Here is a 26,698-nt window from a genome sequence, read left to right on the forward strand (position 1 = left end):
GCTTTTGAAACATGATTCTACAGAAGAATGCTGAAGATTTGAGTGGTAGATTGGCTAAATAAGGATGAGGCACAGTGCTGACATGGGAGAAAAAAGTGTCATGGTAACAAGAATAATGGAAGCAACAACTTGGTAAGACACATTCCCGCAGCATCATGTAGGAGCTAACATGGTAGTGTCATAGTATATGTGGAGGGTAAAACTATAGAGGGAGAACAAGGCTGGAGTACAGCATTAGTTTTGCAGAAATGAAGACTCGCACAGGATATATTCACTTGAAGAGATGCATGAAATCAGTCTTCAGATATCTTGGCTGCAGATGGGACAGTTAATGATTTTCTGTTGCTGTTAACTAGTTTTTTATTGGCTAATGAACAGAACAGGTAAAATTTCAAACTCTTCTTTTGTGTATGATGTTACTGATCAGGTCACAATTGTAGCAACTGCAAAAAGCATTGTTTTTGTCTATCCCTAATTTTGTCAGAATGCCTATTTTGGATAACAGAAGGGAAAAGAAAATGCAGACTCTTTCAAAATACACAAAAATTATGACAGAATACCAAGAAATGTCTTTTTCTTTTGTGAATATCATATGCCATGAAGTACCAATGGCAAGTTTCCTGATTCCTGATGTTATATTATGACGGGTAGTCAAAATGTTTTAATTATCATCTCCCAAAAATCAAGTTGCAGCTATTAAATTTTGTTCTATCCTTATCCTTTTTTGTATATATGCTCTTCAATTCAACACATTTTTCCCAACAATGGATGACTTAGTGAAGACCTTGATTGTGTAAGTCTTCACTGGAGAACAAATTTGGTAGCCTAAAGAAGCAGTATCTGTGAATGTGTCCTGTGCAGAATGAGATAGGACATTACAACTGAGCAAACACATCCCCTTGGACAGCTTTCTATGAAGCTTTCTCTTGACAGTCTCCTTTAATCTTGTCAGGAGATTCGGTAGTATGCTCCTGCGTCAGTTTGCCCCTTGGAATCAAAATCTGTTGGCACTGCTCCATGTCAGTTCCGAAACACACTCAACATCACCTTACCCACTGATGGTTGGGTCTTTACTTTCTCATCGGTGGTGAATCCACATGTTTCCATTACTTGTTTTGATTCTTTTTCTCAGTCTTAGTGATGTACCTGGCATCAATCCATGGTGATTATGCAGCTAAAGAAGTTGTCTGGACTGGCCTGACACAGCTAACCACATTTACACTCTTGGCTCAGTGCAGCTTGGTTTTTGAATGGCTGTGAGCAGTAATGGAACAGTGGTGGCAACCTTTTTCATTTTCAATGTGTTATGAAACTTTTTGAAATCTGATCCATGTCTGATTTTCAATTTTTCCACTGTCTCCTTGGTTGTGATACAGAGATCTTCAAGCACTAGTACCTCCACTTTTCTCTTGTAATTCCTGGCTCTTCATAGAGAGAATATTTCTCTTTGTTCTTCGCCATTCAGACTTGTTTAACCTCACTGAAAGTGTCTGTGCCACCCAACTATTGTGTCGTATGATAGTGGTTTGTTCTCATACCATTCCTGGACCTCAGCAAGGACTGTTACAAAGTTATTACCTAACAAACATAGAAAATGAATCAGCACACAAACATTCATTTCATCAGTAGGCTACACCATTTTGTTTTGGTTTCTCTATTGGAATGTTATGGTAAAGTAGCATGGGGATTTCACTGTGTACCAGGACTGCAGACATGTATCTACAAGTAAATAATTTCTTTGTATATATTGTAATGTCATCCTGAAAAAATTTGAGCCACTGCTCAGATGGGACAACACCGTTGACTAACAATTGTTTTGCACATATATTATACAATGGCTGTTGGATTAGTTAAGAAAACAAATGATTTCTTTTTGGTCATGAAATGAATGTATTGAGAGAGGCATCTATAAAAGTGAACAGAATCAAAACAACCAGCACCTGTGTGATTTGAACAGTGATTAATTTCCTGAATGCTCAAAATATTATGACCTGGACAGATATAATTTAATATATTAAGTTTAAGGGATTTATGCGCTAAGAGAATCAATGGTTCAAAGGAGGTAATGAATTAACCAGCTCTGAACATGACATAATCACAATGAAGAGCAAAGCTGGCAATCATAATATAGACATAATAGCTGGTATAAAGGAATAATGTGGTGAACAGAAAGAATAAATAATGCTGTCATCTGTTATTTATCATCATACAAGGAAAATTTCTGTCTTCAGGGTATACAAAGGCTGGTCTCACAGTACAATAAGGATATAAATGACTGGACTACCATGATATAGCTGCCCTAATCATCACTGAACCTCAGCCAAGTTTCAGTGTTGGGACATAAACTCGGATAAAGTTGGAAACTGTGTGATACAAGACTCATCCAGTCGAATGACTTTCTTTAATAACTCCACAGTCCAGGATTTACGTGTTTGGCATCACATTTTCCTGTTATGGGCATTTGCACCACTGATGAGTGGTTTTGGGATTCCAGTTCACTCTGCAATCCCCTGCTATTGGAGCTACCTTCATGTTGTTTCAGTGCTAACAGGATTCGGAGTGTGACATTGTGTTCTGCAGTGAGTTTTGCAGCTGTTGTCCCCTTATTTTTGTCACAATCCTCTTCAATGTCAATTTGTCATGACTGCTGAACACACATTTATCTGTATTGTGACTTAGCAGATGAGATTTTTCCACTTTCCCTGTATGCAGTGTAAATGTTCGATATGGTGTCTTCTGAAGCACTAGAAACTTAGCTGCTTTGGTTACAAAAGCACCCACCATACGAGCACCAAGAATCTGCCCATATTCAAATTCAGTCATAGTGCACTCATGATGACACAAAACATTGTTCTGATCACAGTTGCCACTTCCAACTTATTGGGGACTTTGCACAAGTGCTGTCGAATACAACAGCGCAACATGCAAGCTTCGCTATCTTCTGCATTTATGTTCAAGAATGCATTTCTCATGACATTCCCACATTTTTGTCCAGACCCTACACTTGCACAAATAATAAAAATTATTGATTTTATTACTTTTTTAAAAAATCAAATCAAAAGTTACTTGGCAATGGAATGTCCTTTATATGCCTGTACTTACCTCTTTATGGTTGATTTCTGGAGACTAGCAGATGACTTAGAAATAGAAGAAGAGCCTGAATACATGGACATGGTGCTAGAACTGCTATCCCATCTGAAAACAATAAATAGTTCAATAGGTTGCAGTTCTCAAAAACTGTTCAAATAAAAGAAACCATATGAATGTAATACATAGTTGTGAATTAAAATTCAATATTCCTTGCTAGTAAAGACAGAAAACAGTCAGTTGACTCTGAGACACCAATACTTTGAAGTACTTGAATTGTACTGAATAATAGTTGGCTGTAACCTAATTATTGTAATTCTGCTTATCTTCTAGATAAAAATCACTATTCCTCCTCCTCCACAACTTAATTTTTATTAATTTTTAACCAAATCTGTTTCACTTAATTGTTCAAGGCATTGTCAATGGCCAAGAAAGAAATAAAAGAACTATTTGTTTACTTCATTATGTTTCTTTTTTGTTTCGTTGCATATAAATAGTGTTTCATAGCACCATATTTAGATTAACTTAACATTCATAATATTTACAAGTAAGGGATGTACAGTATGTTCTCAATATAATTCCTTTACTTGTAAAGCAAATTAATACAAATTTACCTAAAAGTGCTGCTATGAACTGCTACAAAGATGAAAAACAATTGTGCGAAAAATTATTTTTTTTTGTCCTACAATATTACTTTTATTGTTAACCGGTTTTTGGCTTACAAGGCCATCTTCAGACATTTACTGAGTAATATTGTAGAACAAAAGCAACCTGGTGCTTTTCACTTATTATAATGTTGTTCTACCAAGAACCGACAGAAGATTCTGTTCATATAAATTATTTGTAGGTCTATGAACATGTCTAAAAGAATTATGTACAGCATGTTTTGTTGAAAGCTAGGTACAATAAAAAAATCAGCTGCAAGAGACAGAGACAACATGAGCGCTTTTTGTATGAGAGATTGCAGAGAAACATGCATTTAGAAAGACCTCTGGGATTGGTGATCATTGTGTATCAGCTTTAAAGAGGGTAAAGTTTCCAACAGTGTACAACGTGTTGATGTGGATAGTTTTATGGAATGTAGGACATACATTAGTATTTAGAAATGATGGCGACAGTAATTGCAATAGCAATAGAAATAGGGTTACAGAGATAGTAATGGGAGCAGAAAGTGGCAATGGGGCCAGATGAAAAAGAACAAAATGAGAAATGGCAAATAGAGAGAATAAATATGAATGATTGGAGGCAGCAAGGTCCTACTAATTATGACAATGAAGAAATAAGAAATAATTATAGGAATACAAATGATAGAAAAATATAACAACACAGTAAGTTGGCACAAGTGAGGATCACGACACCCCATAATCAAAGAAACTAACAACACCCTCCATCACCAAAAGTTTCACAACCAAGAAGGACAAAGGAACATGCAAAGTAAAACATCAATAAAAGAAAAGAAAATCAGTTTTAGTGGATATGTAAGTTGAATATGATCAACATATTAGGAGAAAGAAAAGTATGACCAAAAAGATAGGTGTAAAGGGATAAAGAATATTAATATCCAATAATGGAATGTAACAAAATGATGAAAAGGTTAATTGTTAATCACCATATAGCGGAGGTACTGAGTCGCAGAAAGGCACAACAAAAAGGCTGTTGGAAAGTTAGCTTTTGGCCAACAAGGCCTTGGTCAAAAATAGACCACACACAACACACACACACACAAATGAAATTAACACAGACATGACCACATTCTCTGGTGCTGGAGCCAGTTTGGCTCCTGCTGCCAGAAACTGTGGTCATGTGTGTGTGAGTTTTGTTACAGTGTGTGTGTGTGTGTGTGTGTGTGTGTGTGTGTGTGTGTGTGTCTATTTTTGACAAAGGCTTTGTTGGCCAAAAGCTAACTTTCCGACGGTCTTTTTGTTGTGTCTTTCTGTGACTCAGTATCTCTGCTAGATGGTGAATGTAGTGGTGTACACCATGACTTAAGAGAATTTTTCTCCTGCATAAAAACTAGGGATGATGAAAATTTAAATGTTTCAAAAATAGATCTAGAATTTAGTTAGTTGCATTCACTACATTATGTGAACAATCATATAGTGTGAGTGGTACCGTTTCTGAAGTGTGCTGTAATGTTGGTGACATGTCACTGGCTTCACAAGTTAAAATTCTTTCTTCTGTTGTTGATAATTGTGGTAATACTAATTTTGCTGTACAATCTTGGCCAATGATGATGCCATTTGTGATGATGTTCAGATTCAAATTGTTGATAGTGGTGTCAATGGCAATATAAATGAAGAGGCAGTTAATCTCATAATGCTAAGAAATTTATGGTGATGAAGAAACTCCATGTATTTTTGTAATGAAGTCAAGGTTAGTAATGCCAATTTTGATTCAAAAATAAAGCTACCATTGAACCAAAAGTTGGTTTGAACATCACAATGCTTTACTACATGCAATCCTGTGGTAGTGGTGTGCCTTTACATTCCTCTGACATTTGAACTGACTGACCCAGCCAGTTATAGGGAAGCCTGCAGTTTAACACAGATTCTGAACAACAGCACAACTCTGTAATTTTCATGTTGATAAATATTGCCAGGGCTGAAAGAAGTGAAAAGTGACAGGTAAAATTGCTAGAGCTAATTGGGGACTGAGGCGATACCTTCAGATCTGTAGTCTGACACTTTACTATTGAGCTACCGGGCCACACTTAGGAAGTGGTAACTTAATCTATGATAGCAATGAGAATGACATAAAACGTGGATGCACTGAAGGAATCTGTGGCAACATGTGCAGATGGTGACTCTGGTGGCGCAATTTAGGTACAGTAGTTGCAAAATGCACAAATTAGTACAGCTACACATATTATAAAATATGTCCTCCATCAAGTTTTTGTGTCTGTATGAGAAAGTTAATCTAGAAACTGCAATGTTCTGACACAATATTCACTAGACAAACAGACAGATAGATAGACAGACAGACAGATTCATGAGGAATTTTATGTATATACACTACCGCTTGTGAAAATTGTAACACCCAGGAGGAATAGTCTGAGTCACTCCAAAATCAGATGATGTGTGAAACAGTAGAACCATAGTTATTAAGATTGCAGAGAGATAATGTGCACACAGGCCCACCAGTACCTCTTTTGTGTAATTGAACAAGTCAATGTTGTGCCATACCAAGTCAGTGTACAGCCATCAAATGAAGTGGAAACGTGCAAGCAAGTGCAAGTATTCCTTGTCCACATTGAAGGACACAATATCAGCATGTCAGCTGGCTTGAACAGGGCAAAATGACTGGTCTCTGGGAAAATGGTTCATCATACCACTGGTATGACTGTGATGTGTGTGCAGGGCTAGCGAAGAGGATCATACACAACAATGAGTGAGTAGTGGATCACATTACGTGACTACAGTGTATTGGCCATCTGGTCCACAGGGCCATAACTGGCAAAACAGCTTCACCAGCAGTGTTGGCGTGATGCTGGAGCACTGCAAGAGGTGCAGACATGACTACAATGACAGTTTGATACTGTCTGCTGAAGACCAGATTGACGGCATGCTTGGGATTGCATCAGCTTGCATTGACCAGAAACTACATATGCCTCAGTCTGCAGTGGATATGTGAACACAGTCACTAGTGCGTTGAGCAGCAAATTGTAGTGTTGCGAACGAGTCTCACTTCAACTTATCCAATAAAGATGACTGTATGCATTAGATGCGACTCTGACGAAAGCAATTGGGGAGACTATATTAGTGAATTTCTTAGCGGACAAATATCAGGTGTAACTCTTTGGGGCATCACTGGCTACAAAAGATAGACTCATCTCCTATATATAAAGGGAAATATGAACAGCAACTGCTACATGAGGGAGATTTTAGAGCCCGAAGCAGTTCCACATGCCATGTTTCAGTACAACAATGCCCATCTATATTTAGCAAGGACATGCCGGCCTTCACTAAGTGAAAGGTACAACTGTTTCTCTGGCCTGCACATTCGCATGTGTGGGGCAGGGTATGGTTGGTTGCCAACTTTTTCATTCTGGTCCTCCTGCAACAACTGTCAACACTTTGTGGGTGCTCCCATAAACAGCATGGCAGTGTGTTCCCCAGCATCGTAGCCAGGCCCTCTTTGATTCCATGCCATGAAGTCTAGTGGCTCTGAATACTGCAGGTGGCAGCTTCACGCTGTACTTAATTCTCATGATCAATGTGCACGTACAGTCCTGCAATGTCCCAGAGAGTAAGGGGTGGCGACAGAAGAGCATCTGACCACCTCTTCCATTAACCATGCCAAATCTGTTCAATAACCATGCCAACCCTACACCAATGTGAGACAAAGATGCAAGAAAAAGCAGATCACATCTCCCTACATAGGAGGGTGCCAATAAAGTATTTTCACATTTGGAGAAGAAAGTTGGAAACTGAAATTTCTCGAAAAAAGCCTTTGTTTTAACAATTGCCACCCCAACTTGTGTATCATACACAGTTCACTCTCCCCCTCATTTCAAAATAGTAAAAATGAGCTGTGCTTCTTTGAACTTTTACAATGATAAACAAGAGCAGTGTAAACAGTCTCTTTAGTAGACCTGTTGCATCTTCTAAGTGTTCTGCCAATAAAACACAGTCTTTGGTTCCCCTTCCTCACAACATTTTCTATGAGATTATTCTAATTTAAGTTGGTCATTATTGTTATCCCTGTGTATTTAGTTGGATTGATAGGCTTTACACATAAGTGATTTATTGTGTAAGTAAAATCTAACAGTAGATTCCTTTTAGCACTCATGTGGATTACCTCACACTTTTCACTATTTAAGAGTCAATTTCCACTTTGGACACCATAAAGAGATCTTGTCTAAATCATTTAGCAGTTGGTTATGTTCTTCTGATGACTTTATTAGGTAATAAATGACAGCATCGTCTGCAAATAGCTTAAGAAGGCTGCTCAGATTGTCTCCTAAATGATTCACATAGATTAGGAACAGCTGAGGGCCTATAACACTTCCTTGGAAAATGCCAGGTATCACTTCCACTTTACTCGGTGACTTTCCATCAGTTACTACAAATTACAACCTGTCTGACAGGAAACTATCAATCCATTAGCAAAACATAGGCATGCAATTTCATTACAAGTCAGTTGAGAGGAACTGGATATCTAGAAATGTGGAACCAATTTGAGATCCTCTGTCAATAGTACTCATTACTTAAGGTGAGTTGTGTTACACAAGAATGATATTTTCAGAACTTGTGCTCACTGTGTGTCAATAGTTCATTTTGTTCAAGGTCGTTCATAATGTCGGAGCACATTGTATGTTCCAAAATATTATTGCAAATCAATGACAGTGACATAGGTCTGTAATTCATGGGATCACTCCTATTTCCTTGCTGGAGTAATCGTGTGACCTACGAAAACTTTCCAGTCTTTGGATACAGATCTTTTATTATCAGCATTCTCTGAAAGGAACCTAAATGATATACAGTCTGGACCTGAAGAATAGCTTTTATTAAGTGACTGGAGTTGCTTCGCTACAACAAGGATATCTACTTCTAAGTTAATCATGTTGGCAGCAATTCTCGATTCTAATCCTGGAGCATTTACTTTGTCTTCTCTGGTAAAGGAATTTCGGAAAATTGTATTTAGTAACTCAATTTTAGTGGTTCTGTCATCGACAACATTGTACCATCACTATCACACAGCTGAGATACTGTTTGTGACTTGGTAGTGATTACGTACTTTACATACAACCAGATCCTATTTTGGATTTCTGGCAGATTTAAAAGACAGAGAGTTTCATTGTGGAAACTATTGAAAGCATCTTGCATTGAAAACTGGGCTAAATTTCGAGCTTCTGTAAAACTTTGCAAATCTTAGGGATTTTATGTTCTTTTAAAGCTGGAATGCTTTTCTGCAATAGTGTTCTGACTTGCTTTTTGTACCTTGTGGGATCAGTTTCATCTCTTGTTAATTTATTTGGTGTAAATCTCTCAACTGCTGTTGATACTATTTCTTTGAATTTAAACCACATCTGGTCTATGCTTACATATTTAGCTCAGAAGGAATGGAGACTGTAGCTTAATAAGGTATCAAACAAATCTTTGATCTCTTAGCAATAAACAGTATCAAGCAGATTTAAAAGAACATAAAATCCCTAAGATTTGCAAAGTAGGGTTTAGTAACCACAAGGTTATTGTCACAAGACTGAATGCGGTAACATGCAAACATGCAAAACCCCCAAAAATGAGTGAAAAATAGAGCGACCCTGGCGGAAGCCACCCTGACATGGAGCCAGCAGGCCACGTTACTCCAGGACCCAACCTAACCGCTGACATACCATACGTTCCAACAGCTTACAAAGAACTTTGGTGAGGCTGATGGGCAGATAGCTATCCACATCAAGCGGGTTTTTACCGGGTTTGAGCACCGAAATGTTGGTGCTCTCCCACCATTGCAATGGAAAGACGCTATCGCACCAGATCCGGTTGAAGATGACGAGGAGATGTCGCTTGTAGTCAGATGAGAGATGTTTAATCATCTGACTGTGGATCCAGTCACGCCCAGGAGCTGTGTCAGGGCAATGTGCAAGGGCACTGAGGAGCTCCCACTCTGTAAATGGGGCATTATAGGATTCACTGTAGCATGTAGTGAATGAGAGGTCCGGTCTCGGAAACTGATATATGGCCAGGAGAGCGGTGTGTTGACCACATGCCCCTCCATATCCGCATCCAGTGACGCCTATGGGCTGATGACGGTACCACTGAGCCTTCATGGCCTGTTCGGGAGGAGTTTTTTAATTTTTTTTTAGTGAATGAGAGGACGTTCCCTTCCAGCCACCATTTGAGTGTGCGAAAGGCTCGGGGGGTAATTCTCCGATGCAGAAGCTGGAGCGAAGTGCTCAGCAATCACGTTTGCATAAGTAGATAACTCGCCATTTATGGTAACACCGGGGACACCTGTTGGGGCTTGGTACCTGAAAAGACGTTTGATATTTCCCTAGATGGTTCCATATGACACCCAATGGTCGAGACTTATCTCACCCAACACTTCTGCTTCCGTCATTTGATAAGGTAGCGAACACGGGCACGGAGGCATTTAAAGGTTATGAGGTGCTCCAGGGAAGGATGCCGCTGTAGAGCTTGCTGATGCTCCTTTATTGCTTCAGCGACTTCCAGCGACCACCAAAGCACTGCCTTACACCTCGGGCACACTAAAGAGCAAGGGATTGAGTTTTCTGCTCCAGAAACAACTGTTGTAGTCACCTGTTCAACAATCACATTGATGTTACTGTGTGGGGAACATTCAACGGTGACAGCACAGGTGAAAGATTCCCAGACTGCCTTATTTAAAGCCCATCTGGGCAGGCGTCTGTGGGCCTGATTCTGGGGCAGTGACAGGAAGATGGGGAGGTGGTCACTACCATACAGGTTGTCATGAGCTCTCCAGTGGATAGATGGGAGAAGTCCTGGGCTGCAAATTGATAAATCAATGGCCGAGTAACTACCATAAGCCACAATGAAATGTGTGGCGGCCCTAGTGTTTAAGAGGCAGAGGTCGAACTGAGACAGTCAAGTTTTGATATCTCTGACTCAGCCAGTAAGCATGGTACCACCCCACGAGAGGTTATGGGCATTAAAATCTCCAAAAAGTAGGAAAGGTTTAGGGAGTTGATCAATCAGTGCAGCTAATACATTCAGGGGTACTGCACAATCTGGAGGAAGATATACATCGCAGACGGTTATTTCCTGTGTCGTCCTTATTCTGACAGCCACAGCTTCAAGAGGGGTTTGTAGGGGCACATGTTCACTACAGACTGTGTTTAGGACACAAATACAAACTCCACCTGACACTCGATTATAGTCGTTATGATTCCTGTAATAACCCTCATAGCCATGGAGGGCAGTGGTCCGCATTGCCGGGAACCAGGTATCCTGGAGAGCAATGCAGGTAATAGGTGTAATGCTTAACAGTGGTCATAGCTCAGCCAGGCAGTGGAAAAAAGTGCCACAATTCCACTGGAGGATGACTCATCATGAGACTGGGAAGGCATGGAACATTCAATGAGGCATTTTATGCCTCAGGGTCACCCGCTGCCACCGACTTTATGCCTGAGCAATCCATATCCATTTTGTCTGAAGGTCTGGCAAGATTTAGGTCCTCAGCGGACGCCAAAATCTCCATCCTCAGATGCAGAGCTTGTAGGTAGTGGTGGTGTTGGTGCCACTGCAATTTCCTTGGCCTTAGATGTTTTCTTTTTGGATTTCTCTTGCTGCTCCTTGGGTTTCCCTGGCTGGGAGGACTTCACTGGCTCAGTCTCTGGGACTGAGGATGAGCGTGAAGCCCTACGACCAGCTGCTTTTAGGCTCTTCAGCCACTGGCGGATGTCGTCTTTCCCACTAGTAGAAACCTGGGAAGGGAGTGACCCAAGGGACCCCGAAGAAGACTTACGCTTCTACAGCTTAGAAGTGGGGACAGATGCCCCCGATGGTTGGGGAGGGGGGGATGTTGCTCCCAAAGTAGGTGGTGCAAGAGCAACAGGGAGGGAAATGCCCCCCACCATCAAGGGGGCAGGTGTAGTTTTCCATCTCTGAGAGGTGACTTGGGTTGGAGGAACTGATGGTGCCAGAACTGTTGTAGCAGCGGCGTAAGGATGCAGGCGTTCAAATTTTCTCTTAGCCTCAGGGTAGGTCAGTAAGTCCAGGGTCTTTTACTCCATAATTTTCCTTTCTTTCTGGATAATCCTGCAGTCTGGCGAGCAAGGCAAATGGTGCTCTCCGATGTTGACACAGATGGGAGGCAGGGCACATGGAGTATTGGGATGTGATGGACATCCACAATCTCAGCATGTGACACTGGAAGTACAGTGGGAAGACATATGGCCAAAATTTCAGCACTTAAAGCATCATATTGGGGGAGGGATATAGGGCTTTACATCACAGCGGTAGACGATCAGCTTGACCTTCTCAGTCTCTGGGACTGAGGATGAGCGTGAAGCCCTACGACCAGCTGCTTTTAGGCTCTTCAGCCACTGGCAGATGTCACTTTCCCGCTAGTAGAAACCTGGGAAGGGAGTGACCCAATGGACCCCGAAGAAGACTTACACTTCTCTGGCTTAGAAGTGGGGATGGATGCCCCCGATGGCCAAGATGAAGGCACCGGTGGCAACCTGATTATCCCTTCAACCCCGGTGGACACACCAGGTGAAATGTACACCTCGCCACTCTAAATTGGCGCACAGCTCTTTGTCAGACTGCAAAAGAAAGTCCGTGTGAAATATGATACCCTGGACCATATTTAAGCTCTTATGGGGCATGTTGGTTACAGAAACATTCCCCAGCTTGTCACAAGTCCCGTGACTTGGCAGATGATGCTTTTTTTGATCAAGACTGACCCAGATCTCATTTTAGACAAGCCCTCCACCTCCCCAAACTTGTCCTCTAAATGCTCAACAAAAAACTGAGGCTTCGTCATCATGAAAGATTCCCCATCAGCTCTCGAACGTACAAAGTACCAGGGTGAATGAGATCCGCTGCCATCCTTAGACTGACGTTCCTCCCATGGTGTAGCCAGGGAGGGGAATGATTTGGGGTCGTACTTCTGAGCATTGTATTGAGTTCATGATCGCTTAGAGACTGCTGGTGTTTAACCACCAGCAAGAGATTGGGTGTCATCTGCCCTGATACCACCCACTCCGACCAGGGGACCCTCCCCATGGGTGCCACCCAGCTGCAGCAAAGGCCACCAGGCAGGATGGCCATTGCCGGGAGTCCCGATGCCCCAGGGGGATGGGCATCTACATTTTGGCATACGTGGGGAGTTAACAGCGCAGGCATTAGCAGAGCGATCCATGTCTGGTCAGGGGGCTACAACCAACAGGGTACATGGTGGCCCCACCACAACGGACTGGCTACCGTGCTGGATATCAGGTGCAATGAAGTCCATGGTCATTGTCGACACAGAAAGCAACACTGCAAAGTGTATGGTGGAAAATGCACCCAGGAAGATGTCCTCGCCCAAGAGATGGAGAATTGGCGGGACTGCAATGCAACAGACAGAAAGTGGGCTAAGGATCACAATGCACGATGGACACAATGCACCATGTACAGCGCCCTTCCCCAATTGGCTTTCTTTTCGAGAAAATTTTGAAGAATGAAGGTCAAACCCTACAGGGGACCATCACATAAAGGCCAAAACATGTGAAACTCCTTTTCTGCAAGCCACTTGATGGTGTGTGGTGGAGTGTATCTTGAGTACTTCTATCAGTTCTCCCTTCTATTCCAGACTTGTATTGTTCGTGTAAAGAAAGATTGTTGGTATGCATCTGTGTGGGCTCTAATCTCTCTGATTCTACCCTCATGGTCTCTTTGCGAGATATACGTAGGAGGGAGCAATATACTGCTGGACTCCTCGGTGAAGGTATGTTCTCGAAACTTCAACAAATGCCTGTACCGAGCTACTGAGCGTCTCTCTTGCAGAGTGTTCCACTGGAGTTTATCTACCATCTCCGTAATGCTTTCATGATTACTAAATGATCCTCTAACGAAGTGTGCTGCTTTCCGTTGGATCTTCTCTATCTCCTCCATCAACCCCACCTGGCACGGATCCCATACCAGTGAGTAGCATACAGAGTAGATTTCTAGTCTCCAGAAAAGTCATTATACTTGAACATAATACGTGTTCCAAAATTCTACAACTGATCGACGTTAGAGATATAGGTCTATAGTTCTGCACATCTGTTCGATGTCCCTTCTTGAAAACGGGGGTGACCTGTGCCCTTTTCCAATCCTTTGGAATGCTACATTCTTCTAGAGACCTACGGTACACCACTGCATGAAGGGGGGCAAGTTCCTTTGCGTACTCCGTGTAAAATCGAACTGGTATCCCATCAGGTCCAGCGGCCTTTCCTCTTTTGAGCGATTTTAATTGTTTCTCTATCCCTCTGTCGTCTATTTTGATATCTACCATTCTGTCATCTGTACGACAATCTAGAGAAGGAACTACAGTGAGGTCTTCCTCTGTGAAACAGCTTTGGAAAAAGACATTTAGTATTTTGGCCTTTAGTCTGTCATCCTCTGTTTCAGTACCATTTTGGTGACAGAGTGTCTGGACATTTTGTTTTGATCCACCTACTGCTTTGACATAAGACCAAAATTTTTTAGGATTTTCTGCCAAGTCAGTACATAGAACTTTACTTTCGAATTCATTGAACGCCTCTCGCATAGTCCTCCTCACACTACATTTCGCTTCACGTAATTTTTGTTTGTCTGGAAGGCTTTGGCTATGTTTATGTTTGCTGTGAAGTTCCCTTTGCTTCCGCAGCAGTTTTCTAACTCGGTTGTTGTAACACGGTGGCTCTTTTCCATCTCTTACGTTCTTGCTTGGCACATACTCATCTAACGCATACTGTACGATGGTTTTGAACTTTGTCCACTGATCCTCAATACTATATGTACTAGAGAGAAAACTTTTGTTTTGAGCCATCAGGTACCCTGAAATCTTCTTTTTGTCACTTTTGCTAAACAGAAAAATCTTCCTACCTTTTTAGTATTTCTATTTACGGCTGAAACCACCGATGCTGTAAGCGCTTTATGATCGCTGATTCCCTGTTCTGCGTTAACTGTTTCAAATAGTTCAGGTCTGTTTGTCACCAGAAGGTCTAATATGTTATCGCCATGAGTCAGTTCTCTGTTTAACTACTCAAGGTATTTTTCAGATAATGCACTTAAAAAAATTTCACTGGATTCTTTGTCCCTGCCACTTGTTACAAACATTTTAGTCTCCCAGTCTATATCTGGTAAATTAATATCTCCACCCAAAACTATAACATGGTCGAAATATTTTTCAAATCTTCCTTCAGGTGTTCTGCCACAATAGCTTCTGAGCCAGGGGGCCTATACAGACATCCAATTACCATGTTTGAGCCATGACCTTCACCCAAATTATTTCACATTTCAGATCTCCATCAATTTCCTTTGATACTAGTGCACTTTTTATCGCTATAAACACGCCTCCCCCTTCACTGGCCAGCCTGTCTCTGCGGTATACATTCCAATCTGAGTTTAGAATTTCATTACTGTTTACAACTGGTTTCAGCAAACTTTTCGTCCCTAGTACAATGTGAGCATTGTGACCGTTTATTAATGAGAACAGTTCTGGGACCTTTCTATAGATTCACCTGCAGTTTACTATTACCACATTAATATTGTCATTCCCTGTTGCGATTTGCCTACTGCTACCTTGTTGCCTCTCAGGAGGCATCTTGTTGGGCCTAGGGAGGGAATTATCTAATCTAAAAAAACCACATGTCCACTCCACACATATTCCGCTACACTTGTAGCCACTTCCTGCATGTAGTGCACACCTGACCTATTCAGGGGGACCCTATATTTCTCAACCCGATAGAGGAGGTCAAGAAATTTGCACCCCAGATCTCCATAGAATCGTCTGAGCCTCTGGCTTAAGCTTTCCACCCGGCTCCAAACCAGAGGACCGCGATCGGTACTGGGAATGACACTACAAGTAGTTAGCTCAGATTCCACCCTGCAAGCAACGCTTTCCGCCTTCACCAACTCCGCCAACCACCTGTATGAACTGAAGATGACCTCTGAACCCAGACGGCAGGAGTCACTGGTGCCGACATTAGCAACAATTTGCAGCCGGGTGCACCCAGTGCTCTCTATCGCCGCCGGCAGGGCCTCCTCCACATCTCGGATGAGACCCCCAGCAAGCAGACAGAGTGAACACTGGCCTTCTTCCCTGACCTTTCTGCTATTTCCCTAAGGGGCTCCTTCACCCGCCTAACATTGGAGCTCCAAATCACTAATAAACCCCTCTCCATGTGCCTGCTCGGACCTTGCTGAAGGAACGCTCACATGTCCACTCACAGGCAGAGCGGGCAATACCACACGGCCAGCCTCCACATTGACCCTCTGCCTCGTGCGAAGCAAACGCCGTTGAACCCGCCACTCCCCTTGAGGAGAGGGTGGCCCAACCGCGCCCAGTACCCACGAAGAGGTTTCGACAGCAGGGACTGTGGGTGAAGCATGTAACACCTGGGGTGTACCATGCGATGCACCAGACTCCCCACTGCCGCTACACTCCAAGGCAGCAGTCTGAAGATGGCTGACCGCGGCCATCAGCACATTCAGCTGCTCGCGAACAGTGGCCAGCTCCTCCTGCGTCTGTACACAGCAGTCACACATCCTGTACATCCTAAGAAATCAACAATTTACTGTAGAGAGTTAAGTAATCAACTTTTAACTAGACTGCTAATACACTAAAGGTGGTTGATAGTTGACTAAACTGTGGTTACTAGACACTTCTTGTTGGAAACAATGAAAATAAGCACCAACTGTCTCTGGACTGTATTCAAAACAAACACGAAATCTATGGGACACTATTACTAGTAGTCGAAAATTAAAGCTTCCTAAAAGCAAAAAAACACGGAAAAAGAAGTGACAAGTAAGAAAAACACAGTTAATACTTAAATTTACGTAGCTTGGTGCACAGGAGATGTCAAGCAGACGGCAGTTACAATGACACTGGCAGTACTGGCACTACAGCTGACAAAAGGGACTCTCTCTGACTGTATTCAAAACAAACACAAAATCTATGGAACAATATTACTAGTACTCGAAAATTAAAGCTTCCTGAAAGCAAAAACACACAGAAAAAGAAGTGACAAGTAAGAAAAATACAGCTAATACTTAAATTTACATAACTTGCTGCACAGGAGATGTGAATCAGACAGAAGTTACGATGACAGGAAGGTGGTTTGTTGGTTTGAGTACGACAGAAGAAGCAAATAGGGAAGAAGCTGTTGAGGTTCCAGAGGAATGTGGATAGGGTATCTTCACCTTCGATCCAGATCGCAAAGATTGCATCAATAAATCTGAACCAAGTGAGGGGTTTAGGATTCTGGGTGTGTAGGAAGGATTCCTCTAGATGGCTCATGAATAGGTTGGCGTAGGACGGTGCCATGATGCTGTCCATAGCCAAACCCCAGATTTGTTTGTAGGTAATGCCTTCAAAGAAGAAGTAATTGTGGGTGAGGATATACATAGTTGGTTATGGTGACTAGGAAGGAGGTGGTTGGTGTGGAATCCATCGGGGATTGGAAATGGTAGTGTTCAATAGCAGTAAGGCCATGGGCATTAGGGATGTTAGTGTAAAGGGAGGTGGCATCAATAGTGATGAGCAGGGCACCATGTGGTATAGGGAGAGGAACTGTGGAGAGTTGGTGGAGGAAATGGTTGGTATCTTTAACATAGGAGAGTAGATTCCGGGTAATAGGCTGAATGTTCTGGCCTATGAGAGCACATGTTCTCTCAGTGGGGGCACAGTGACTGTCCGTTATGGAGCATCCTGGGTGGTTGGGTTTAAGGGCTTTAGGAAGCATGTAGAAGGTAGAAGTGCAGGGAGTGGTAGGGGTGAGCATCTCCATTATATGGTAAATTGCAGTGTGCCTATGTGGAACAGGTTTCTGCAGCAATCTGAAGACAATACCAAGCAGTTGGAGCCAATTAACCTGTATGGACCACCACTGATAACTAAAAGCACATATTTTTTGTGGTTGATGTTTTTAGCTAGAACATTAAATAATGTTCAGTCTAAAAAGATGTCAGATGATGGCAGCAAAATATTTCTCAAATAACGGTTCTCGACATTTTCTCCAAGGTTTCGTGAAAGCAATGTCACCTTTCTCCCAAAAATTCACATTTAAGTTCTCTAAACATCTATTGTATATTTTCATGTGCGCTGTATTGACCAGAAACAATCAACCAGCACATCTCTGAATTTGTTCCATGTTTATGTCATGCTTACTTGACAAGGACACAAATACTTGAGTAACATTTATGTTCAAGGAGGCAAAATTTCAACTACTGCTAATAGTAAATAGGAAAAAACATCATACCTAGATTTGAAACAGTCGATTCCTATTCATAGAGGAGGAAGGATAGAGAGGTGAAGGTTGGAAAATTTGGATGTCATTCAGACCCAACTATGATAGCGACACCTCAGTTCTGAAGAAAGAGGGAGACAAAGACATAGGTTACTCATGTATTCAAAACCATTGTTTGACTGATTGCATTGCAGCAGAAGATTTCAGTTCTTTGACTGAAAGGCCATCATAGCTGGCACATTATTGCTCTGCACGAACCTCCTGATTTCAGAGATCTCCCTTACATCTGAGTGGCAAAAGAGATGTTCTGTTATTGGAATATATGAGGCCTTTCAAAATTAAGCTAATGGATCTGATGATCTATTTTTCCTCCCTTTGTTTTCAACTACTGTTGTGAATAATTCACTGAATTCCTAAATTATTTGAATCTAACATCAGTACTGAAACTATTTCCCTCAGGAAGTTGGTTGGCTGGTTGATTTGGAGGGAGGGGACCAAACAGCGAGGCCGTTGGTCCCATCGGATTAAGGTAGGATGGGGAATGTAGTTGGTCATGCCCTTTCAAAGGAACCATCCTGGCATTTGCCTGAAGCGATTTGTCAAAATCACAGAAAACCTAAAACAGGATGGCCGGATGCAGGTTTGAAGCATCATCCTCCGAATGCAAGTCCAGTGTGGTAACCACTGAGTCACCTTTCTCAGTCATCAGCAAATTGATTAAATTTATCCAAATGCTGTCAACTATGCTCTTTATGTAGATAAATGTATTCATAGAGCATAAAAATGTATTATGTGTTACCAAACAATTAGTGAGTGACATCTGAAATCAGCCAGGTCACTTAAATGCCATGGAATAACAATGTGATGGGATATTAAAAGGATGATCACACACATTCAGTTGTAAATAAAACAAATGACAAGCTTTGATGTATCTTTGGATACCAGAAAAATGTAATTTGTCTACAAACTTGATTGCTTATAGAACACTTACACAGTTCATACTGTAACATAGCTCAAGTGCGTGGGACCATATTAGTTCAAAACAGCAAAGGTCATCACATGTTATCAAAGTAGGGCCCTTTATATAGCTTCAAGCTCGTTTCCCTCACAAAAGAAAGTAACTGAAACACTGAGGTACATCACACAAGAACCTGAAATTGATAGCAGAGGGATTTTTGGGAAAACTTTAACTGTATATCAGAAGGATAGGCAAATGGAAAATCAGGGTGGTGTATTTGTCACAGTAGAAAAGAAACTCAAATCCACCAAGACAGAAATTGAAGCGGCTTGTGAGACTGTTTGGGAAAAATTCAGTATTAGGGGTGGGCATAAAATGATAATTGGATCCTTCTATCATCCACCAGACTCATGTCCTGATGTAACCAAAAACTTTAGAGAAAACCTCAGTTCGCTTGTACGTAAGTTCCTCAATCATACTGTAATCATTGGTAGGAACTTTAATCATCCAAGAAATAATTTGAAAAATTACAGTTTTGTTAATGGTGGGCATGATACGACACCCCGTGAAACTTTACTAAATGCCTTCTCTGAAACTTGTTTAGAACAGGTAGTTAGGAACCCCACTCACAATGGAAATACATTGGATCTAATGGCAAAAAACAGACCCGACCTCTTTGAGGCTGTCCACATCGAAACTGGTATCAGTGATCATGATGCAGTTGTGGCAACAATCATTATCAAAGTAAAAAAGATAACTAAAACAAGCAGAAAGACACACATGTTCAGTAAGCTAGATACAAAATCAGTAATGTCACATCTCAATGAGGAACTTGAAACTTTCAGCACAAGGAAGGAGCATACAGAGGAACCCTGACTCATATTTAAAAAAATAGTTGACCATGCACTGGATGGATATGTACCCAAAAGGACAAGTCACACATTGAGAGGAAACCCCCATGGTATAGTCACTGCAAAGAAACTTCTAAAGAAACAGAGATTACTGCATAATAGGTGTAAAACAAAGTGTAGGGCTATAGATAGAGAAACGTTGAGTGAAACACATTTGGCTATTAAGCGAGCAATGCATGATGCCTTCAATGACAACTGTAGCAGAATATTGTCAAGTGCTCTTTCACAGCACCCAAAGAAATTCAGGTAATATGTAAAGGCTATTAGTGGCATCAAAGTTAGTGTCCAGTCCCTAGTAAATGACACAGGAACTGAAATTGAAGGGAACAAAGAAAAAAAACTGAAATGCTTAACTCCACTTTCCAATGTTCCCTTACAAAGGAAGACCCAGGAGAATTGCCCCGATTTAATCCTCGTACTACTGAAAAGATGAATGAAATAAGTATTAGTGTCAGTGGTGTTGAGAAACAGTTAAAATCATTAAAATTGAACAAAGCTCCACACTGTCACACTCTGAACTGAATTTGCAGTGAGTTAGTCCCTCTTCTAACTATAATCTATCGCAGGTCCCTGAAACAAAAAACCGTGCCCAGTTCTCGGAAAAAGCACAGGTCACACCTGTCTTCAAGAAGGCTAGTAGATGTGATCCACAAAACTACTGTCCAATATCCTTGACATTGATTTGTTATAGAATCTTACAACATATTCCAAGCTCAATATTAGGTATCTTGAACAGAATGAGGTATCTTGAACAGAACGAGGTATCTTGAATAGAATGACATCCTCAGAACCAACCAGCACGGATTTCGAAAACAATGATCATATGAAACACAACTTGCACTTTTCTTACATAACGTATCGAAAACTGTGGATTAAGACAACCAGGTAGATGAAGTAATTCTAGATCTCCGAAAAGCATTTGACTCAGTACCGCACCTACGCTTATTGTCAAAAGTATGATCATATAGGGTATCAAGTGAAATTTGTGGCTGGATTGAGGACTTCTTGGTAGGGAGGACACAGCATGTTATCTTCGATGGAGAGTGATTGTCAGATGTAGAAATAACTTCAGGTGTGTCCTAGGGAAGTGTATTGGGAACCTTGCTGTTCATGTTGTATATTAATGACCTTGCAGACAATATTAACAGTAAAATCAGGCTATCTGCAGACAATCCATTTATTAATAATGAAGTACTGTCTGACAGAAGATGCATAAGTATTCAGTCAGATCTTGATAAGATTTCAACATGGTGCAGAGATTGGCAAGTCGCCCTAAATGTTCAGAAATGATTAATTTTGCACTTCAGAAAACAAAAAAAATGTAGTATATTATGACTATAATATCAATGAGTCACTGTTGGAATTGGCCAACTCACACCTGGGGAGTAACACTTTGTAGGGATATGAAATGGAATGATCACATAGGTTCAACCTTGGGTAAAGATGGTGGCAGACTTCAGTTTATTGGTAGAATACTGGGGAAGTGTAACCAGTCTACAAAGGAGATTCCTTACAAATCACTCTTGCAATCAGTTCGAAAAAATTGCTGAAGTACGTGGGACCCATACCAGACAGGACTAACAGGATATAGAATGCATAGACAGAAAGGAAGCACAAGCGCTCAAGGTTTATTTGTCACAGAGATAATGAAGGAACTGAACTGGAAGACTCTTGAGGATAGATGTAAACTATCCTGAGAAAGTCTATTAACAAAGTATCAAAAAGCACCTTTAAATGACTACTCTATGAATATACTACAACCCCCTACGTATTGCTTACATAAGGATAGTGAGCATAAGATTAGAAAGATTACTGTACACACAGAGACATTCAGTCAATCATTCTTCCTGGACTCCACACATGAATGGAACAGAAAAAAACCTAATAACTGGTACAATGGCATGTACACTCTGCCATGCATATCACAGTGGTTCGAAGAGCATGGATGTAGATGTAGATGCACTCAGATGATGATGATTCAAAGGCAAAATCTGTTTATCTCCCTCAGCCTTGTATATACTGCTTGCAAAGACATTGTTAAGATAGAATTAGGTTAATAGCACCTGCACTCCCCCCCATGAACCATGGACCTTGCCGTTGGTGGGGAGGCTTGCGTACCTCAGCGATACAGATGGCTGTACCGTAGGTGCAACCACAACGGAGGGGTATCTGTTGAGAGGCCAGACAAACGTGTGGTTCCTGAAGAGGGGCAGCAGCCTTTTCAGTAGTTGCAGGGGCAACAGTCTCGATGATTGACTGATCTGGCCTTGTAACATTAACCAAAACGGCCTTGCTGTGCTGGTACTGCGAACGGCTGAAAGCAAGGGGAAACTACGGCCATAATTTTTCCCAAGGGCATGCAGCTGTACTGTATGATTAAATGATGATGGCGTCCTCTGGGGTAAAATATTCCAGATGTAAAATAGTCCCCCATTCGGATCTCCGGGCGGGGACTACTCAAGAGGACGTTGTTATCAGGAGAAAGAAAACTGGCGTTCTACGGATCGGAGCATGGAATGTCAGATCCCTTAATCGGGCAGGTAGGTTAGAAAATTTAAAAAGGGAAATGGATAGTTAAAGTTAGATATAGTGGGAATCAGTGAAGTTCGGTGGCAGGAGGAACAAGACATTTGGTCAGGTGAATACAGGGTTATAAATACAAAATCAAATAGGGGTAATGCAGGAGTAGGTTTAATAATGAATAAAAAAATAGGAGTGCGGGTAAGCTACTACAAACAGCATAGTGAACGCATTATTGTGGCCAAGATAGACACAAAGCCCATGCCTACTACAGTAGTACAAGTTTATATGCCAACTAGCTCTGCAGATGATGAAGAAATTGATGAAATGTATGATGAGATAAAAGAAATTATTCAGGTAGTGAAGGGAGATGAAAATTTAATAGTCATGGGTGACTGGAATTCGAGAGTAGGAAAAGGGAGAGAAGGAAACATAGTAGGTGAATATGGATTGGGTGGAAGAAATGAAAGAGGAAGCCGTCTGGTAGAATTTTGCACAGAGCATAACTTAATCATAGCTAACACTTGGTTCAAGAATCATAAAAGAAGGTTGTATACATGGAAGAATCCTGGAGATACTAAAAGGTATCAGATAGATTATATAATGGTAAGACAGATATTTAGGAACCAGGTTTTAAATTTAAGACATTTCCAGGGGCAGATTTGGACTCTGATCACAATCTATTGGTTATGAACTGTAGATTAAAACTGAAGAAACTACAAAAAGGTGCTAATTTAAGGAGATGGGACCTGGATAAACTGACTAAACCAGAGGTGGTAGAGAGTTTCAGGGAGAGCATAAGGGAACAACTGACAGGAATGGGGGAAAGAAATACAGTAGAAGAAGAATGGGTAGCTCTGAGGGATGAAGTAGTGAAGGCAGCAGAGGATCAAACAGGCAAAAAGACGAGGGCTAGTAGAAATCCTTGGGTAACAGAAGAAATATTGAATTTAATTGATGAAAGGAGAAAATATAAAAATGCAGTAAATGAAGCAGGCAAAAAGGAATACAAACGTCTCAAAACTGAGATCGACAGGAAGTGCAAAATGGCTAAGCAGGGATGGCTAGAGGACAAATGTAAGGATGTAGAGGCTTATCTCACTAGGGGTAAGATAGATACTGCCTACAGGAAAATTAAAGAGACCTTTGGAGAGAAGAGAACCACTTGTATGAATATCAAGAGCTCAGATGGAAACCCAGTTCTAAGCAAAGAAGGGAAAGCAGAAAGGTGGAAGGAGTATATAGAGGGTTTATACAAGGGCGATGTACTTAAGGACAATATTATGGAAATGGAAGAGGATGTAGATGAAGATGAAATGGGAAATAAGATACTGCGTGAAGAGTTTGACAGAGCACTGAAAGACCTGAGTCGAAACAAGGCCCCGGGAGTAGATAACATTCCAGTAGAACTACTGATGGCCTTGGGAGAGCCAGTCCTGACAAAACTCTACCATCTGGTGAGCAAGATGTACGAGACAGGCAAAATACCCACAGACTTCAAGAAGAATATAATAATTCCAATCCCAAAGAAAGCAGGTGTTGACAGCTGTGAAAATTACCGAACTATCAGTTTAATAAGTCACAGCTGCAAAATACTAATGCGAATTCTTTACAGACGAATGGAAAAACTGGTAGAAGCTGACCTCGGGGAAGATCAGTTTGGATTCCGTAGAAATGTTGGAACATGTGACGCAATACTAACCTTACGACTTATCTTAGAGGAAAGATTAAGAAAAGGCAAATCTATGTTTCTAGCATTTGTAGACCTAGAGAAAGCTTTTGACAATGTTAACTGGAATACTCTCTTTCAAACTGTGTAGGTGGCAGGGGTAAAATACAGGGAGCGAAAGGCTATTTACAATTTGTACAGAAACCAGATGGCAGTTATAAGAGTCGAGGGGCATGAAAGGGAAGCAGTGGTTGGGAAGGGAGTGAGACAGGGTTGTAGCCTCTCCCCAATGTTATTCAATCTGTATATTGAGCAAGCAGTAAAGGAAACAAAAGAAAAATTCGGAGTAGGTATTAAAATTCATGGAGAAGAAATAAAAACTTTGAGGTTCGACAATGACATTGTAATTCTGTCAGAGACAGCAAAGGACGTGGAAGAGCAGTTGAACGGAATGGACAGTGTCTTGAAACAAGGATATAAGATGAACATCAACAAAAGCAAAACGAGGATAATGGAATGTAGTCAAATTAAATCGGGTGATGCTGAGGGAATTAGATTAGGAAATGAGACACTTAAAGTAGTAAAGGAGTTTTGCTATTTGGGGAGCAAATTAAACTGATGATGGTCAAAGTAGATAGAGGATATAAAATGTAGACTGGCAATGGCAAGGAAAGCATTTCTGAAGAAGAGAAATTTGTTAACATCGAGTATAGATTTAAGTATCAGGAAGTCGTTTCTGAAAGTATTTGTGTGGAGTGTGGCCATGTATGGAACTGAAACATGGACGATAAATAGTTTGGACGAGAAGAGAATAGAAGCTTTCGAAATGTGGTGCTACAGAAGAATGCTGAAGATTAGATGGGTAGATCACATAACTAATGAGGAGGTATTGAAAAGAATTGGGCAGAAGAGGAGTTTGTGGCACAACTTGACAAAAAGAAGGGACCGGTTGGTAGGACATGTTTTGAGGCATCAAGGGATCACAAATTTAGCACTGGAGGGCAGTGTGGAGGGTAAAAATCGTAGATGGAGACCAATAGATGAATACACTAAGCAGATTCAGAAGGATGTAGGTTGCAGTAAGTACTGGGAGATGAAGAAGCTTGCACAGGATAGAGTAGCATGGAGAGCTGCATCAAACCAGTCTCAGGACTGAAGACCACAACACAACAACAAACAGCACCTGCACTAATGCATGTAAAAAAATGTAGCCTCTGCCATGCACCTTATTGTGGCTCAAATATTATATATAAGTCTCCCTTGATTCCCCGAGGTATATCTTATCAACATACAACACAATGCACATTATACTGCAATATATGGATGTATTGTTTGTAAGTCAAAATTGTGTTAATGTTCTGTTGAATTATAATGTAAGTATTGTTTCTTTTCCTTCCATTTTTTGGATGAAACTTACGTTTCTTCCTGATAGCTTCTGATCCTGAAAAAACTTTCAGCATTTAATATGAAAACATTGCTCTTCTCATCAGCAACTGCAATTTTTCTTCCATCTCCAGTCACACTAATTGCAGTAAAGTGATACGATTCTTCAGTGTTGCTGGACACCACAGCATAAATGTTGAAAGTACCAACATTTTGACCATTTTCAATTGAGTAAAATGCTGTTATATGCTTAAGGTAAACAAATTTTGAGGTGACATGATTCAATGCTACAAATAATAATAGAAGCTGATTTAACAGCTCAGGTCAGTTATTTGCCAATGCAAATATGCTTTTTCATATTCCAGAGATTTACCAAATTTATGTTACACGTCCAAAATAGATTTCAGGCTATGAATACATTTACTGTCTGTAGACATAGATAAACCATCAATAAAATTTAGGGCAGTGTTATAATGCATGTTTTATAACACAGAACAACGCTGTTATAAAGAAAAGTACCTGTAACATCACAGTGGAAGTACCTTGTCAGACAAACTTAAACATAATTGCTTTAATTGCAATGGTATGCATAGTTAACATTTTGTAAGTACATGCAATACAATTAATAAATCATAAATGTCTCTGAAATTTTGATGAGAAAGGATACATATGTTTCCTCCAACTGTAAGAATAAAGATGTAATCTCGACTCTGTGTAAAATATATGCAGGATGGTATGTGAACTTTCTTGCCTAAATTTAAAACTTCTGGATATCTCCAAGTTAGGTACAGAAGGTATCTCTTGTCAACACATAACACTATATCATGTTTCACACATGACAGCACAGATATATCTTTTATTTCTCCTTTATCTGAAAAATAAAAATATAACATGCTCCCATTTATTTCACTGTCAAAACAAATCTGGGAAAATGTATATTTGTGGTAATTTTTTTGTACACATACAAGTCATGTTGGCTAGGACTATTACGAAAATACAAAGAGTGAACAAAAAAAAGTGGTAATACGAAAAATGAATATTAGCTGTTAATGTAATACAAAAGTTTTAGAGATACAAAAATACAGCAGTGTCTGATTTCCACACTGTAATAACCACTGAAAGTATGAATATCTTTAAGTAAACAAGGATGTGATGAAGTAGTTGAAGGCAGTTAGTTCTGGTCATGAAGTGAATTTTCCAGAATTGAAGCTTTCAGACCATTTCAATTGGAGCCTCCGAGTTGAATAGGATGTGAGGAAATTCCAAACAGC

The 26,698-nt window shown here is 40.8% G+C and overlaps 1 protein-coding gene across 1 annotated transcript in view; it reads right to left on the reverse strand.

The window, feature by feature from the left end:
* The window catches only part of LOC124798902 (spatacsin), a 369,496-nt gene that overhangs the window by 326,060 nt on the left and 16,738 nt on the right, over positions 1-26,698 (reverse strand). Inside the window, exons 3-5 of the mRNA XM_047262433.1 lie at positions 26,095-26,298; positions 25,462-25,666; positions 3,103-3,195 (exon numbers count right to left, since the gene is read on the reverse strand). Coding sequence (XP_047118389.1) covers positions 3,103-3,195; positions 25,462-25,666; positions 26,095-26,298 — 502 coding nt within the window. The remainder of the gene's footprint in view (positions 1-3,102; positions 3,196-25,461; positions 25,667-26,094; positions 26,299-26,698) is intronic.

Source organism: Schistocerca piceifrons, chromosome 5 (assembly GCF_021461385.2).
Source record: "Schistocerca piceifrons isolate TAMUIC-IGC-003096 chromosome 5, iqSchPice1.1, whole genome shotgun sequence".
Classification (NCBI taxonomy): Eukaryota; Metazoa; Arthropoda; class Insecta; order Orthoptera; family Acrididae; genus Schistocerca; species Schistocerca piceifrons.